Genomic DNA, 18,719 nt, shown 5'->3' with positions numbered 1-18,719 from the left:
GTAATAAATGCACAACTTCTTAGCTGTCTCCTCCAGTTTGTGGACAGTGCAAAACTAAAGGCTACTGACATGTTGAAGGCATACTGTCATCATAGACAGGAATGCATATTACATTTATTTATCTGATCATCAAAGGAGTTTATAATAGAGTGAAACAACACAAAATAAGATTTTTAAAAAGCTTAGACTTGTAATGTTCTAGCTGACAGAGGGGTCCAGGGTACAGTTCTGCCAGCCCAACACAACTGTTGGGTGGAACAGGGACCATTTTTTGCAGGGACTATGAGCCAATGTGATGTAGTGGTTTGAGCATAGTACGATGATTTTGGAGGCCAGGGTTTGAATCTCCTCCTCACCCACTGACTGATCTTGTGCAAGTCACACACACTCAGCCTCAGAGGAAAGCAAAGGACAAATTCTGCTAAACAGATCTTATCAAGAAGAACTAGTGATAGGTTCACCTTAGACTTGCCATAAATCGGAAATGACTAGAAGGAACACAACAACAACAATGAAAATCATAGGGTCACCATAAGTCGACAGACAATTTGAAGGCACATGCAAACATGTACAAATTCTTTCACCCCCTTTTTTACAAGTGTCCTTTGGTTTGCTACACCGTTTTTTGCTACACAGTCAGTCTAACTGCCTGGTTACCTATTGACAGCTACTGTGGTGTAGTGGAAAAAGGTTTAGCATTCTAAGTTTGCTGATCAAAACCACATGCCACATGGGTGGACTCAGGGAGGCCAGGGGCCTGAGCTTGCAAGACTTGAGCAGAGCACTTGAGAATAGAGGATCTTGAAAAAGTCTCATCCACAAGGTTGCCATGAGTCAGAGTCATCAAGGCAGTTAACAAGAAGATATTGTGAGACTACATGACTGTTTTAACTGTAAAAATCTACTGTGGCTCAGAAACTTCATACTATCTCAAGAGGTGGTTGTAAGAATGAAATAACCCTAATACATATAAGGTAGATAACCATTCAGAGCTGAACATTTACACATCTTGAAAATAATGTACATCCCGCTGTCAAAATGACATGCCAAATGGAGGAAAGAAGCATTATCATTCACTTTATCTGCAAAATTTGAAACAGTCCTTGTAAACGAACATATCAAAAGAGAATGAAAATTTTAGACAGTATTCTGCCACACAGCAGTGTCAGCCTCTGTTTGCATTTAAACCAGGATAGTAATAGGATACATAACAAAGAAACTGAAATAAGCTTATAAATTGTGTAATGGTGTGTTTTGATGTTTGGCTGAGACGGAATGAGATATAATATGGATGCAATGTAATGATAATCATGACTCATGCTGGATGTGAATACGTAAATATTCATGAAGAATGTTAAGAATAAGCTTGTTACCATGATGGTAATGAAAAGCTTCATTAAAATGTGGAGTTGAAGGGGGGAAATGTCTAAATCATACATTTGGAAGATTTTGCATAGTGGGGAAGAAGTAAAGCTTACAGTGCAATATAAATTACTTGACTTTGCAGAAAAGCATTGTGTTTGGTTATTTTTTATTCTCTCAAAACCTTGACGTACATACTGTTTGCAAAATAGCCTTCAGCTTTACTGGTCTGGCCAGTGGCAATTTGTTGTTGTTTTTTAATGTCCACATTCTGCTTTTATCTCTGCTATCAAGGGGAACAAGGTGTTACGTTAGAAACATCTAGCTCTTTCTTATTTCTCTCATAACTTCTAGTAAAATGCACTACGAGATTGCTGCCATGAAGTTGTTTTTTACCCCTGCTGTTGCAAACAATACAGTAGAGAAGAGCAAACAAGATGTGATGACATTTTTGACATCAGGGAGAGCTAGACACAAGGGTGCTGTTCTGTAATATCTAGTTCCCAGAGGGTCTATTTCCATATTACACAGGATTGCCCCCCCCCCTTTCTAGCTCCTGTTTATTATCAGCAGTGATGATCACATGGCAAACCCTTCCCCAGAAATAATGTGATGGAACTACTATCATAAGGGATTGGGGGCGTGGGAGCAAAATAGATGTTTCTGATATGTTTCTGCTATTATGCTGACTTCATAATTGCTATCAACAATGCTTGTAGTGCTTAAAGAAGAAGTTGGTGAGATCCCAGCAACTCTATTCTCCCCACTAGAAGTTTACTTTGATCCCTATTCTTAAAAAATTAAGAAAATAAGGTAGGGGGATATGCTGTTTTAAAGGAGGCTGTGGGAACTCACTGTTTCTGGAAGATTCAGTGTCTGAGTCCTGGTAGATCAGTGGACTACAAAAATGGACCTTTGGAGATTCTGTGTCGCCCATGGTTCACATGTTACTGATCCCTGTTTTACAGAGGAATTCAAAGCAAGGTAGACAGTTTTTATCTCAAATCCCTGGCTGGGGATTTTAAAAAGCTTAGTTTCAAAATATTTTTTGAATGTATCTAATGGGAAAATCAAGAGTTTTTTCCTCCATTTTTCACCCCTTCCCCTCCCATTTCCCCACTTTTCACAGCATTAAGGAATAAAAATACCCCATATTCCTTTTTAGTAATTTAACTGACTGAATTGAGAGAGGTGTATTTTAAACCTTAAAGGTATCAGCTCACAGCCTTCCAAAAGGAAGGGAAGGGGAAAGGATATACTGTAAGTCTATTACATACTTCTTTCCTTCTTTTACAGCAACCAGCAAGCTTTCCTATTACAGAATGTCGAATGCAATAATGCAAGCTGTGCAGGTGCCCGGCGTATGTTTAAGGTCTACTGGGAGCTCTCAGATCTAAATCAAATCAAAGACGCCATGGTGGCAACCTTCTTTGACATTTATGAAGATGTGAGTTGCGCCCTCTTTTCTATTTTCCTGTCTTCTTAATTGCCATCTGCCCATTCTGATTTGAGGTTTCTTTCCAAACTGGCACTTTGGAAGGCTTTCACCAGACAGTCCTCAGTACATAATGAACACAAACAAATCACTTGAAAACAAGTCGTTTAAAGCTGAAGGGAAAGCTATTGAGTTTTATCAGAAACAGTCGCACTTGGTTTCAACTGCTTGCATAGATCTGTGTTAATTCTTTGCAGGGAGAGGCAAGAGAATTGTGGGTGCATCTATACTGTAGAAGCAATGCAGTTTGACCACTTTAAGTGCTGTAGCACCACACCATCCTATGGAATCCTGGGATTTGTAGTTTTGCAAAGTTGTTAGCCTTCTCTTTTGGTGCCTCACAAAACTACAAATCCCAGTACTCCATAGGATGGAGCTATAACACTTAAAATGGTTTCAAACTACATTGTTTCTACAGTGTAGTTGTAGCCTGTCTCAATAACGTAGGTATACAGTATCATTGAGGAGGATTCTTCTGTCACTTTAACTTAATCGTTCAACCCTGTTCTACTCTTCCAATATGTTAATGGTATAATTAACCAATTTTGTTTGTTTATCATTTCACAATTCTTGCGTGCCACGTTGTAACCTTTTGAGCAAAAAGGGTAGTAAAGAAATATCAATCAATATTTTTTAAAAAAACAAAAAACAAATATCTGTCTATGGGTGTGTTTGTCCGACCGTAGTAGCCATAAATCACAGGAGTGCTTGACAGCTCAACATTTTTCTGAGCATTATTGTTTGTCATCCAACTTCCACTCCTCAATTTCAAGGCAAAATTCCAAATGAGGGTTGGGAGGGTACACTACAATCGAAAAAGTAGGACAGTCATAATTTTTCAGAAAATCATAGTAGAGGTTTCAAAATGTCACAGTGTTTTTGGTTGCTGTGCAAATGGCAATGCCCAGTTTCAAATAAAAAAAATGAAAACCAACGTTTCCTAGAAGCAAGGTGATGGTGGTGGGTGTATTTTGTAACTTATCCAGGCATCTTAGTAGGTACGTCATAATTTGATCGAGCATTTTTGGTCATTGCCTAAATTGCAGTGACTAATTTTGAGACATAGTGTCAAACTAAATCACTGGAGGAGTGGCTTGCTATAACTCTTTGGTGGGTGGGTGTGGGTGTGTATGTTTAAAATAGTTGAAAATCAAGTGAGAACTTGCTAAGATTTGACAATGGGAGCAGTAGGAGAGAGGAGAAAATAGTAAGAAAATAGGAGAGGGTTAAGTCACCGTAATTAAGATTCCCAGGTTATGTCTTGTTTGAAATATAAGCTTTTATCATGATAGAGTTTTTAACTTTTCCTAAAGGCTATCAGGATTGTTAGATGAAGAATTTTGTCTCTGAGGCTATTCTATAACTCTTATTATCATGAAAGTTTGGCTTACTAGAACTGGAACTGGTCATTTGAAGCACTTACCCAGACAGTATCTAATCAATGGGAGAATGTGTATAGAGAGAGACAGTGCATACGGAAAGGACTTTAAAGATTAAAACTGTGGATGCTAGATCTGTCAGTGGCTGTTTGCCATGATGATGAAAGGAAATAAATTTCTAAATATCAGATAGTTGAGATAAACATCAAGAGAGTGGTATATGTTGATTCCATGCCTTCCTTGTGGGCCTCTTGACTAACCACTATAAGAAGCAAGATTACAGATGGAGATCCTTTGACTTTTTAGCAGTGAGGTCCCCACTGGTGTCACCTGGTGCTTGGAGGGGGTGTGTGCTGCAGCAGCCAAAAGGGAATGCTTACCTTCTCTTTTGCCACAACGGTGGCCTCATCTTGAGGGGGAAGCTCCTGCCACGGCAAAACCTAAGAGGATGCACTTACCCTTCTCCTTCGCTGCAGCAGCGACCTTCTTTTCTAGAGGAAGCTGCGGCAATGTCAGGAGAGGTGCACTCACCCTTCTCACCCTGCAGTGGAATGAGGGCTTGAGTGAGTCTTACCCCTCTTCTGGGATGTCACCTGGTGCGAACCACATCCTCACACCCCTTAGTGACACCACTGTCCTTTAGATGTTTTGGGCTCCAGCTCTCATCAGGTCTGCTCACCATGGCCAGTAACAAAGGTTATGTGATTGTCTATCTCAAACATCTGAAAGGCCAAATATTGCTCACTTGGAGCTAAATGGACATTTACTTTTAACCTATCAGGCTTCTCTTAGATTCTGATCATCTACATCTGAGTCTGTCTGTCTAGCTCAGAGACTACACTGCCTTTTATTATTGCAGGCAGATAACTGGATGTTTACTACACTCTATTATACTACAGACACTACAGCTGATCTATTCAGACTCACTGGCTTGACCCTTCTATGCAATGTGAAGCTTTTTTCCTACTGAACTAAACTAAATTAAATTACAAAATCCCCACCTAATTTTCTGCCTACTGAGTACCAGATATTCACAGTAATTCATTTTCACACGGTACCTGCTCACACAACACATCTGGCTCTCTATTTTCAGTGCCAGATTTCTGCTGGCTTCAACATCCTTTCTCAGTCTTGAATCTTTTACTGCCTCTACTCATTCATTCACTACAGACCACAGTTGTACTTTAAGCACCTCAGTTGAGGTGTAATTTCTTATCTCCTTCCCCCAAGGATTCTTGTTTACTGGGAAATTCCAAGGGTGAAAAGTACACCTCTACGTTTTTTGCAGTGTTTTCTGCCACATAAGTCATTCAGAATGTTTTCATGTTTGGTAATATCTGAAAGTGAAGTTTTGTCACTGTTAAATGCAGACTGATATCTGCTTAGCACAGCAGTGTTTTCTGTTGCACAGAAGACATAAAACTGACATTTTTCCCATTAGATATAATGAAGGATGGAATGGCATCCATCATTATATCTAATGGGAATTTTGTACTTAAACTCATGCACAGTAGATCTCTGAGAAGGAATGTAGCCAAGTAAAACAATATGTTGGGAAATCCTGGATTTTTCTTGTTTTCACCAACTCCAAGTCCATCATCTCAGTGAATGAAGAAGAGTTGAGAATTTTTAGAAGTCTAAAAGAATTAATATCCTATCCTTCTCACAAAATGGAAACACTCCAGCTGAGTTTTTGAAAGTGTGTACTAATTCAGTTTTTATAAGTACTACTCTGTTTTCGGAATACAAACTTAGAATATGATATATATGCTGCTCTTTAATCCATCTCTCTCGCTAGTGCTATCTAGCTTTAAAGATATTGCAGTATTCAGGCATGTAATACAGACAGAGCCTAGACAAAGACACACACAGTGTTAAAGATCAAAGGTGTATTTTTCTTCCCCTTCTAAAAACAGTTTCATTTTCCTTACAAATGGAATCATGGCCAGTATCTGTGATGAAGTAATAAAATCTCTTACCTACATCTCTGATTAAAATGCTTTTTTGAGCTGAAATTAATTTTATGTTCTGTGATAGGAATTGTTTGTGTGGTTGATATTGTTTTACTGAATTTTTATTGACTCTTTAATGCTGTTGTGATGCTGATTTATTTATTTACTTAGCTGCTTCTTTCTTGTTTGTGTGTTTAGGGAATCTTGGATATCCTTGTCCTCAGCAATAATTCTTCTAAGAAAGAGCTTGCTATTCATGCATTAAAAAATAACTTTGAAGCTGATGCTTACTTTGTTAAAGTCATTGGTAAGTGGCTTACTATGAAAACATTAAAATACTATTTGGAAAGAAATTGATACTGGTTGCAGCTGAATGCTAAAGCCTAAGAACAGTAGAAAAATGCTCATACTGTAGAGATGATATGAAAAGGGAAATGTTATGGACAGTATGTGTGGGAGAAATGGTTTAAGGAAAATCTAATTAATCATATATAATCCAGGCTAATCTAATTTTATTTTTAGTTTGCTATAACTTGTGTTACTCCAGTTAAAAAAAAAGAGTCAAAGTTCTTGTATTTGCTGAAGTTTGATCTAACTTTATTTTATTGTTTGCCTTCATAAATAATCTTATGCATAATCTTGTATAAACAGTTATACTAACTAATAGTGATAATATTGCTGTTTTTAATTTCTTGGGCAAGTAGTCGTGAAAGTGAATTAAAATAAAATAAATATAAAGTTGAGAGAGGAAGAGGGAGAAAGACCAGGGGACAGAAAAAATAAGAATAGGCCCCTCCTCTCATGGAGGACCCCCACGAATACCAAGGGCCCACTGTTATTTTCTGCATTCAGTTTTGCTCTGATCACACTGTGGCAACCATGTTAATAAAAGCACTATGTTGTAATAAATGTTTCCTCATATGTTCCATGCAACTGTGAAAGGAGGCTCTAATCCATAAAAGCTCTCAGTAAAATAAATCAGCTAGGCTTAAAGTTGCAGTAAGATTTAACCATGGCTAAGAAGCCTCCTTCATTATACATGCTATGGTTAGCTTATTTTGTTTTCTCTTCATCTTGTCTGGAACATTGCTTGTTGCTGCCTTTAAGTTCAGTTTTACAAGTGTGGGCTTATGTATGTGTTTCATTATTTTCTTCAGTCACAGATAAACACTTTCAGTAGGACCTGCATTCCATTGTACAAAACTGCATTGTAGGTATGCAAATGATAAAAAACATTTTCTTTTCTTTTTTAATGAAGAGAGGAAACTTTTTTTATTCCATTTCCAAGCAGATAGGGGAAAATATGCAAGACAAACAAAAGTGAAATACCATTTTCAGCAGCTTTTTATCCAATGCCCAGGAGTTGCATTTCCTTTTAATCAGAGCTGTGGAGAATTAGTCTCAGTAAAATCTACCGCTTGCTGCTTCTCAGCAAAGAGGTTGTGGTGGTGCTGGTGCACAGTTGGTTCAGTGAAATAAGATGCACAGTCTGGATCACCAAGCACTCATTGATGAAAACTATTGATCGTCCATCTCTGAAGTACAGAATGCATGGAGTGTGTAGGCTATCAAAAAGTTAAAATATTTCCAATTTTTAAGCCAAATTGGGAACCCAGATCATTAGTACAATTTACATATAACAAATACATTTAACCATGACTTTAAGGAAGATTTTAAAGTTTAGATTGATTTACATGGGGGTGGGGGTTGCTGCTGTTGTATGCCTTCAAATCGTTTCCAACTTATGGAGAACCTATCATGGGACTTTCTTGGCAAGATTTTTCAGAGGATAGCTTTTTGTGGGTTTTTTGGGCTATATGGCCATGTTCTAGAAGAGTTTATTCCTGACTTTTCACCTGCATCTGTGGCTGGCATTTTCAGAGATACAAGGGTTCAAAAGCCCTACCTTGGGAATGGCTCTCCTCCCCTTGCCCTGGTTGGGCTCTATGCCTTTGTTGGTTTGTACAGGGTTCTTGTGGCACCTTTGAGACTCACTGAAAGAAAGAAGTTGTCAGCAGGAGCTTTCTTAGACATCAAGTCTACTTCCTCAGATGCATATAGCATCTATAGCTCTCTCTCTCTCTCTCTCTCTCTCTCTATATATATATATATATATATATGCATCATATATAGCTATGTACATCTCAGGAAGTAGACCTGACTATTATAGCATCTATATCTACATATTTGCATCTAGATAAATAAATAGATAGATGCATCATATATATCTATATATATATGGACTGTTTTAGATGTATAAGCTGCCTTGAGTCCCTGTACTGGAAGGAAGGCGGGATGTAAATAGGAAGTGGTCTACCAGATATCCTGGCCTCAAATCATGTCAGGCTTTATTAGTTATACCTGCAGCTAGAATAGAGTTAAAAAAGAAACTGGAAACCAGTGAAGTTAGTTTTGGATTGGTGACATATAGTCTCTAAAGTGAATGCCAGACAGCAGTCTGCCTGTCACATTTTGCCCCAACTGTGGCTAATGAACATTTTTCAAGGGCAGGCTCACACAGAGTCCATGGAATATTTTACATAAATTGCCTATACTGCGTTTAAGTGCTCTGTGGGTTATTGGTGCCCCATGTAGTTTCCCAACAAGGCACTGGTCACTTTAATTTCCATCACTTGACTTGGGAAGCCAAGGAATTCACTGAATATGCATGGTCTGATGTGTGCAAGATGTGTAATTCAGTAGAGTATGTAATAAAACGGTTCAGCTAAATACAGCTTTCCTTTCTTCTTAGATACCCACTGGGCAAAAAATGTGACCTAAATATCATATTTAAAGTTGGAAAACATGAAAAGTCCAGAATAATGGTGTATGCCTTTGCTGAGACAACCCCCCGCCCTATTGTTTCTGTCTAAAGTGGTGCTCATGCTTCTTGCCTCTAAAAGTACAAACCTACCAATTACTTTTAAAAGGGCAGTTCTGTAGAGGGCAAACTTCTTTCAAAGATGCCCAGCTTTGGCACTAGGTTATTAAGGAATCTGCTGCTTAATCACAGCATGTTGCATGGTTGAACCAGCTTTAAGTCTTGACACAAAGATGAAGTGCTTTCAGGAACAGATGTTCTTCGAGGTATTAAGGAGCAAGGAAGGAAGGGAAAAGTGAATGAGACATTAATTTGTATTTGCTGACAACAAACCTTTTCTTCATTTTCCATGGTCAGTAAGCTGATTTGCTTAGGCATTCGTTACCTCTACCCACCACTGCCAATTAACTGTTAGTGGTGTTTTAAACATCTGTGTTTAGAAGCAAGCAAGTAAAAGGCACTATTATTATTATTATTATTATTATTATTATTATTATTATTAGAGTATTTATACCCTGCTCTTCAGCCATAAAGTCTCTCAAAGTGGCTTACAATTATTATTATTTTTTAATTAAATGGTTCCCTTCCCTCAGGCTTACAATCTAAAAAGATATGACAGAAAAGGAGAAGGGAATGGTGGTGGGGAAGAGGATCAGGTCCAGCAGTTCTTCTCTCTCTCTGAGGCCTGGACCAAGGCAGATGGACTGGAGGGAGGGTTCTGCTTCTTAACTGTGGCCAAGCTTGATGGATTTGGGCTTGCATCTTTCCCTCCATGGCCGGACGGCACCAGATGGACTGGAGGGAGGGCTCTGCTTCTTAGTTCAGGCCAGGCCCGATGGAGCTGGGACTGCATCTTCTGCTGATCATGAGACATAAAATTTCATGTATTCCCTATGTGGAAAAGGAAATACATTCACTTTTGTAATCCTTCTTTTTGAAATGCTTTGTAGAATAAAAGCAGACCTTGGAAAAGGGTATTGTTGTTTTTGATGGGGCAAAATTCCATAATTCTGAGAGTTCCCCTGAGCTCTGAATAAATGATGAATCTCTTGTTGTCCATCCCATCAATTGTACTTTCAAATGCAAATTATTTCTTTTGCCACTTTACCGCTGAAATCCAGTATTTCTTTAGCACAGTATAAATATCTTCATGCAGAGATATGTTATGCCAACAGTAAACAACCCACATGCAAAATAGCAACATGGCACAACACATGCCAATAATTGGATGTTGTTGCACAGTCTGAAATAGGCAGATGGAGTGTGAAATACACAGTGTACTATTGTATGTGTAACTTGTCTTCCATTATTGTCAGTAGTGTGCATCCATTGCATTGTGACAAAAAATTCATGCACACATATCATGTATAGGGTAGCTTACGCATGCTAGGTCAACTAACAGGATGCCGGCTAATAAGTGGGAGTCTGAAACATAGAAGTAGTCTGTGGTTCAGCTTGAATTTCAGTCCATATCTTCTAATCATTTTTTCCCAAAAAACAGTCTCAACTTACTCTGTTACAGATTGTTTCTTGTATGTTTGTATATGTTTGTGTATTTTGGTTGATCCAATAAAGGTATCGCTATTTTGTGGATTTTGGATGTTATTTCACTTTTCTATATGGCCAACATGCCTACCCCTGGATATTAAATATTAGTGTATCAAATATTAGGATTAAGTATTAACATTAATATTAGGTATTAGTATTACTTTGTTAATGTGAATTGAAAATTAGTTTGCTAATGTTAGTTTTGTGATTATTATAAAATGGTTTGTTACACTAAATATTAATAACACATTAGTAATGTGTTGCTTTTATTTTTTTAAAAAAATAATCAATTATTTTAGTAAAAATCACTGAAACTAGCAACCTGCCAGTATCAAATTAAAGTAACATGAGCCATGAATGTCATAGCCATTAAAACAGCCCCAAAATGACTTTTCTGACTAATGTTAAACATTATAATGAATCATGAGTAACAAATTGTTTTTTTAAAATTGTGGAACAGATACAGTCACTAGTTAAATATTATTACTATGAAGAATACATGTTGCTATGACACAGTGTTTAGCATAGAGTTGTTGTAGTCCAAGAAACATAAGAAGGGAATGAAAGTGTGTTTGGGTTTGAGCAGAGAAATTTAAATTTAAATCCACACTTGCATGTGAAACTCACTGATTGACTTTGATCCATTCATTCAGTTTTCCGGTGTAAATTACATTACAGAACTGTTGTATCAATAAAATTCCCTCTATATGTCTCATCCTGATGTGGTTAGAGGAATTGTGACAAAAATTGGTGAAGTATTGATTCGAGAGTCAGAAGTTCATTATTGTAGACAGCGTGCAAACTTCTACTTTCATCATGTCTTTTGACTGTTTCCATACTTATGTAGGTGTTATACTTGCATTTTGCAGCACATTACCCAGTCAAGAAATAGGTGTGATAGAACAGTATTGCTTAATTAATACCCTTTATAATACAAAGCAGCATTATTTGGGTAGATCAGTAATGGCTTTTTCAATTCTGATGCGAGGCCAATAACATTAACCTGGATTTTTATGGGAATTTTATCAAGGGAATGCAACTCGGAACATGTGCAAATGCATATAAAGCAGAAGTGTTTTTAAGATTGCTAGGAAATGTGCATAGACTAGAGCAACTCGGATAAAGTTACATTGGTCTCATCTCTCTCTTTCTTGTTTATCCACAGTTCTCAGCGGCCTTTGTTCAAATGACTGTCCTCATAAGATAACGGTAAGTATGTTTCTAAAATCACTTATTTCAATAATGCCCCAAATCTGTACAGTGTTTGGCCTTTTCAAAAAAACACTAAGCAGACAGAGAAAGATCATGGAGTCCTGACTGTTTTACAGACTGAATGTCATGATCACAGCCTTTAATATCTTGCCAATTTAGGAGGTGAGGGAGCTACAGCATGAATTCTCTACAAAATTTCAGAATCCCCATTCTAATGAATTTGTAATGTTTTATAACTTTATTTCTAGAGCAAAGAGATTTCCATAGGTGTCTTGATTATTTTTCCCCAGAGGCATTGTCTCCTTCCCGCTACTTTACTGTATCACAAGACCTTTTTTTTAAATACACCCAGTTTTTAAAAGCACCTTTCCAGTAGTGTGAGGAGGTGAAGAGGTATTTTATACTTTAGAAAATGGGGAGGAAATCCCACAACACAAAGAAGTAAGATATATAAAACTGTTTGCTAGGTCATGCTCCATTTCTTCAATTTGCCATATGTATAGCTGTGCAAAGTTTGCTCTGTCTTTTTCTTGACGTTGTTGTTGTTATTATTATTATTATTATTATATCCTGCCTTTCTCTCAGTATAGGGACTCTAGGCAGCAAACTGCAGATTTAAAACAGTACAGTGGACCCTTGTTATACGCTGGGGTTTGGTTCCAAGATCCCCCGTGGATCACAAAATCCATGGATGCTCAAGTCCCATTAAATATAATGACGTAGCAAAATGGTATCCCTTATAAAAAATGGAAGATCGAGGTTTGATATTTGAAATTTATACTTTTTTTTAACATTTTGAAAACATGGATGCTTGAATCCATGTATAAAAAATCCGTGTATAAGAAGGGCCTACTGTACAATTGAAAAGCAATACAACATTAAAATGTATAAGTATAACATTTAAAAAAAACAATTAAACCATTTTAAAAGTTAAAACAGTTAAAATAAAATGTACAAAAAATACCGATCTTAAAATTTCATTAGGACATTCCCAGCCCTTATCACTTTGGAAAGGCCTGCCGGCACAAGAATATCTTTTTATCTGTCATGTGATGTAGCCTCCAAATAAGCCTTGAGCAATTTTTTAAAGCAATAATTTTGAAAGTCATGTCAGCAAGGCTCGATTTGTGAGAGCTACTTTTAGGCATTTTGCTTGACAGCTTGGGTCCCTAAGGCACACTATATTTGAAATATTTGCTTCTCACTTATCTACTTAAAACTGTGTTTGAGGATTTGCCTTCTTCTTTATTCTCCCTTCCCAGAGGTACCATATTTGCCACTTTCTTGACATGGGGGTAGGGAGTAGAGGATATGCTGTTTTTCATATGCTTTGTCTTTGTGACTTGTCTTCACATTTGTACTAAACTCCCCAGGAAGCATATGTGGAGTTCATAATGATTTTGACTTTGGAATAAGTTCTTTATACAGTAGTTCTGAGTGTTACTGTCATCAGTGAATACTAGAAATGTGCTACAGTTCCCGCCCTTGCAAAGAATCACTTTTTTTGAGGTCAAACATTTTAACTACTCACCTTTTAAACTGGTTTTAGGGCTGGTATCAGTATTCAACAACAACAGGTTTATTGATTAGTCAAATACAAAATATCAAAATACATACATAGAAAGGTAAAACTGGATCACTCCTAAAACTCATATAAAAATTAGCTAGAAGGTTAAAACTCATAAAAGTTGAATAAAAACACATTTGATAAAATGGAATACAAAATAAAATATAGAATCATAGAGTTCGAAGAGACCTTGTCATCCAGTCAACCAATTACAAATCCATGTAACAGTTGCCTTGTCTAGTCCACATTTTACTAGCTTGTTTGCAAGAATGTCATGGGGAACATTGTCAAAGGCCTTACTGAAATCAAGATATACTATGTTCACAGAATTCCCTTCATCTACCAAGCTAGTAATTTTATCAAAAAAGAGATAAGATTTGTCTGGCATGACTTGTTTCTCTGAAACCCATGTTGACTTTTTGTGATTATGGAATTGCCTTCTAGATGTTCACAGACTCTCTGTTTAATGATTTGCTCTAGAATCTTTCCTGGTATAGATAGTTTTATAGGATAAAACAAGCTAAAACATGGAGGAGCAGAGGAAATCAATAGGGATGTTTAAATTAACTCATCCCCATGGCACAGAACCCCATGTTGTATGATAAATTGATCTCTCAAAGTGAGCAGCTTTTGTAATACATTTTGCGGTACAACGCAATAAATGTAAATTCTCATCAGAAAGAAAATGGGACAGTTTAACAATAAGATCCCAGTTGGTTATTCTAACCCAAAAAAGGTTGTAAGAAATGGGATTTCCCCTTGTCATATAAGCAACAATCAAACAGGATATGTACAATGTCCTCTATGGCTGGAGCACCACAGATACATCTAATCCTCTGTGCAGGATGGCATCCACCACTACATCATGTGGCAGCAAATTTCATAGTTGGACTGTATGCTGTGTACTTCCTTTTGTCTGTCCTGAATCACCCATCATACAACATAGCATCTTTGGTAGTACTTAAGAAGACTTAGTAATAAAAACTCTGTAAAATTGCTGTGCAACCATCAAGAATTTCAGCTTGCCTAAGCCTTTTTTCTGGCATTTGCTGTTCTTATCAAACTGTCAGCTTGCAGTCAATCATCTTTCAGACTTGCATTAGCTGATGAGAATAAGTATCTCTGCTGGAAACATTTACTGTTTTCTGCATCAGTGGCTAAAAAGAACTCTGAAGATTCCTCTTCCCACACCAGATTGGACATGCGACTTGAAATGCTATTGTGCTTGTTCCAGTCGACCTCAAAAGTTGATGGTTAGGTTAGTGCTGGGATGCCTAGGAATTGTGGTTTTCTGTGTGCAATCACAGTGTATTCAGAAAAGCATCTACAGGAATGAATTGAAAGACTTTTTTTTTTTAGTTTGGAGGTGGAAAATAGGCACCCCTCATTATTAGCAGCATGAAAACAAATTGTCTTCTCAGAATGCTTCCAATAAATCATTGCAGATTTCCCAACACTGTGAATGACAAAAGACCCTGCAATCATTTCATGTTTTTTAATTCTTCCTGTGCTAATTTGAAAGCTTTGAAAAGAAAAAAAGAGTTGGAAAAATAGTAAAGCACATTACCTTTCATTCCAGCCCTTTGGTGTGAATCAACCTGGACCTTATATTATGTATACAACAGTAGATGCAAATGGATACTTGAAAAACGGTTCAGGTAAGATTCCTGCTTTTTTCTTTTTTACTGTTTTTAACTACAGTTTCTCTGAAACAAGGCAGCTTGAACATAGGGAAAGAGAGCGGAGAGCAAATACTTTTAATGTAAGGGAAGTTGGGAAAGGGGCCGTACTTTGTTGCAAGCTTTCAAAGCTCAATGAGCTTCTTCATCAGGCAAAATGTTACAAACCAAACAGGAGGGGGGGAAACAGTAGGAGATGTTAGTCAGATGCCTGCATGTTGTTTCTGTCCTTAGTAAAAGATGGTATGCTGGGGAGGAAAGCTTTTGCAGGCAGGCTCCTCCTCCTTTTGGAATTTCGTTTGTATTTATTAAATGGCCAACACAGCTACCCCTGCATGACAACCCCATGTTGTCATGCAGTATTTGTGTTATGTTATATTTTATAAATTTTAATTTAATCAAACTAAATTTTTAGGCATATTAATTGCATTAAAAGAACTACTACAGTCCCCTGGCAGTTTGTTCATTGATGCTTGATTTCTGCAGTAACTTTTCTAGGAAACTACTCCTTTAATAAGAGCCCAAAGGCTGTGATGACCCATAAATATACATGGCCATATTGTAATGATATTCTCCAAGAGTTATGACTTCAGGCAAATGAATCCACTTTGCTTGGCAGAATCATTATGTGCATTTATTTAGCAAAGAAAGAATGGATAAAGGCTTTTTTAAAAGAAAGAAAGAAAGACGGGAATCGTTAGCCTCTTTCTGAGGGCATGGAGTACTGAGTTAACTCAGCTTTAAGTAAATTTATCATGACCTTTCTTTGGACTGAATTGCACTCATTGGGTGTGTTTATGCAGTCGTGAATTTCCCCCTTTCTTTTTCATTCTACTGGTTATGAATAATAATGGAGTCAGCATACTCTTGGGCTAGCAAATCTTAATATTTAAAGGGAATCAGTGCCATAAAAGTACACATTGTTGTGGAACAGCTGGCTGCAGGTACCCATATAATTAAGCAAATTATAATAAGCATTTCATATACAGGGTGGTCATAATTTAACTATTCAAAACTGGCAACAGCCTGGAACTCTGCTGGAAAACTGTCAGTCTGGGTAGTTTTATAATCATGTTGGCTTTTAATAAATTAAACATTTTTAGCACACAGATGGTAAGTGAAACCTGTCCCCTGAAACCTGATGGAAGGACAGAGGGAAAGGTACAAAACCTGCTTGGAGGTTGAAACACCAGAGAAACATGCTCCCTGGGAGGCGAGTGCCTAGACTTCACTGAATTGACATACATACACTAACTAGGGCAAGCCACAGTGATCAATAAAAGTAATCTTTTGGTGCTCCAGCCTTGTAAGCCTTCAATCCAATTCTGGCATCTGTTCATTGCAGTTTTTTAAAAGGCTCATGCATTATGTGATGTACCATCCAAAAGGAAATCAAGATTTTTCCCATGGTGAGATTTCACTTCAGGAGGTTATCTGAAATCTGTTACTCCAATTTTGCACTGTATTTCAAGATTAAGATATTGGGAACATGTATCATGTGTGCTTCAAAAATGCACAGATGGGTGAGCATCCAAATCCTCTGTCTCTCTTTGAACTGAATGCCTACTCAGTGAGTGAGATTGGCTTTTAAATATCAATAGCCTATTGTTTGCAAGCAATATGATAGTCCGTTTCTCAGGTATCAGACTTAGGTGTCGCTCTCCAGTCACACAGATGATGATGATGATGACGATGATCTTATTAGCACCTGTCATTTACTAAACATTGAGCATGACAACTTGGAGTAATAGGCTACTTCTCTCCTTTATGCTACAAAGAAGGAAAACTTTGTTTTGCAATGATGATGATGATGATGATGATAAAGTATTTATTTATATCCCTCCTCTTCCCTTTTGGGGATCGAGGCGGGTAACAACAGAGGTTAATACAATAAAAATAATCAAACAAAACTACCCCCCGATTTTCCTCCAAGGCAATTAATTAATCATTAATAATGATAATGATATTTAGCATTTGTATATATAGCACTTAATAATGTTTGAAATATTCTGTAGATGGCATTTCAGTAATGTTTACAATAGCCCTAAATAGTATGTCAGTATTGTTATCCATGTTTTGCAGACAGAATGATGACAGTGCCCATGATGGCTGGTGGCTTCTGGAAGTTGTACTCGAAACAAGTAACTTTTCCAAGCTCTGCCTAAAGCCACATAGTAGTTTGATAGCAGAGGTGAAATCTGAAATACACGAGGGGTGCTTTATGACTCACAGCCCATTCTCTCATCCACTTGGCTGCACTAGCTGAACTATAATTGTTATAATTGTATCCATGCATTTTTCTTCTAATTAAAATGCAAGCCATCTGTTTATCTGTTTTAAAACTGCAGATTCTAATTCTTAGTTGAGTTTTTACTTTCTGTTTGGAACTGAGGCATTTCATGGATGTTGGTGTTGTCTGCATTTCGCTTTGGGTGACATCTCTTTAATAGCGGCATCCACATAATTTTGTTTTGTGTGGCTTCTAATTACCATATCCTGGCATCGTCTTGCTAATTGTCTTAAATGAAAAGGAATTATGTAAGCATTTAGTTTTTAATGAAGCTTCCTCAGATCTGGAAAAGGTCATTTACATTTCGGAGAAAATGTCTGAAGAACCAGTGTGGTGTAATGCTTAGACCCAGCATGATGTAACAGTTAGACTGTTAGACAGTGACTTGGGAGATCCATGTTCTAATCCCCTTAGGATCCTCAACTCCCTCGATGACTCAAATTCCCAGCCTAACCAAACTCACAAGGTTTTTGTGAGGAAGGAGAAGAGCTGTTCTCATTGCCTTGAGCTCTCTGGAGGAAAGTGAAAAGAGAAATGGAATAAAAAAATTACAAGACTATCTATAGATAAAAGGCTGCTAATACTCATTCAGAGCCTGTACTCACACATTAGCCTTAGAGTTAAATACAATAACAAGGGCTACCTCACAAACACTATCTCTACTCATAGAGGTGTTAAACAAGGTTATATATTAGCCCCTCTATTATTTAACCTGTATATATTGACTCTTTAATCAGTTTCTTAAAAGGGAAATATTTCCATTAGCCTCAATTGGCCCATCACCCTATATCTATTTTGCTTTACACAGACGATGCTGTTTTATTATCTTATACTGAAATTGGCCTGAGAAGACTCCTTAGACAACTAGGTACATACTGCCATAATTAAGCTTTAACTAAAATTCTGGTCTTTTCCAAAACCGGTCATAAATGGCAAATAAATGGTGTAGGAATTGAGCAAGTAAACAGCTTTAAATACCTAGGAGTAGCCTTTCAGGCATCAGGGACATGGAAACTCCAGGCAGAAATGGCAATTAATAATACATATAGGAACATGACAGCACTGCAGAGTTTTCTCTGTACCAAAGGAGGACACTATATACCAGCCGCCATACAAGTTTTTGAAGCCAAAATCATCACGGTTTTATTATCTGGAGCTCAAATTTGTACTTATAATAACTTTGATACATTTAAGATAATACTGACCAAATTCTGAAGAGGTATATTTTCAGTACCATGCTCAGTGTTAAATGCAGCAATCCACCTTGAGGCGGGTCTGATCACCATCCAAGCACAAGCTTGGATTCTGATAATCAATTTTTGGCTTAAACTTACAATTGCCCCCACAAAATACTGATTTTGAGTATCTTTGTTTCCCGTGTCAATTTGTGTTTGGAGGGGCATTCTATAACATG

At 37.3% G+C, this 18,719-nt stretch overlaps 1 protein-coding gene across 1 annotated transcript in view; it reads left to right on the top strand.

Annotated features, from left to right (window-relative positions):
• ITFG1 (integrin alpha FG-GAP repeat containing 1) overlaps positions 1-18,719 on the top strand; it is an 84,634-nt gene that overhangs the window by 45,571 nt on the left and 20,344 nt on the right. The window contains exons 9-12 of the mRNA XM_042437666.1: positions 2,659-2,809; positions 6,387-6,495; positions 11,723-11,766; positions 14,916-14,994. Of these exons, the coding sequence (XP_042293600.1) occupies positions 2,659-2,809; positions 6,387-6,495; positions 11,723-11,766; positions 14,916-14,994 (383 nt within the window). The remainder of the gene's footprint in view (positions 1-2,658; positions 2,810-6,386; positions 6,496-11,722; positions 11,767-14,915; positions 14,995-18,719) is intronic.

This window comes from Sceloporus undulatus, chromosome 8 (assembly GCF_019175285.1).
Source record: "Sceloporus undulatus isolate JIND9_A2432 ecotype Alabama chromosome 8, SceUnd_v1.1, whole genome shotgun sequence".
Lineage (NCBI taxonomy): Eukaryota > Metazoa > Chordata > Lepidosauria > Squamata > Phrynosomatidae > Sceloporus > Sceloporus undulatus.
This window is presented reverse-complemented; position numbering and strand designations above follow the sequence as displayed.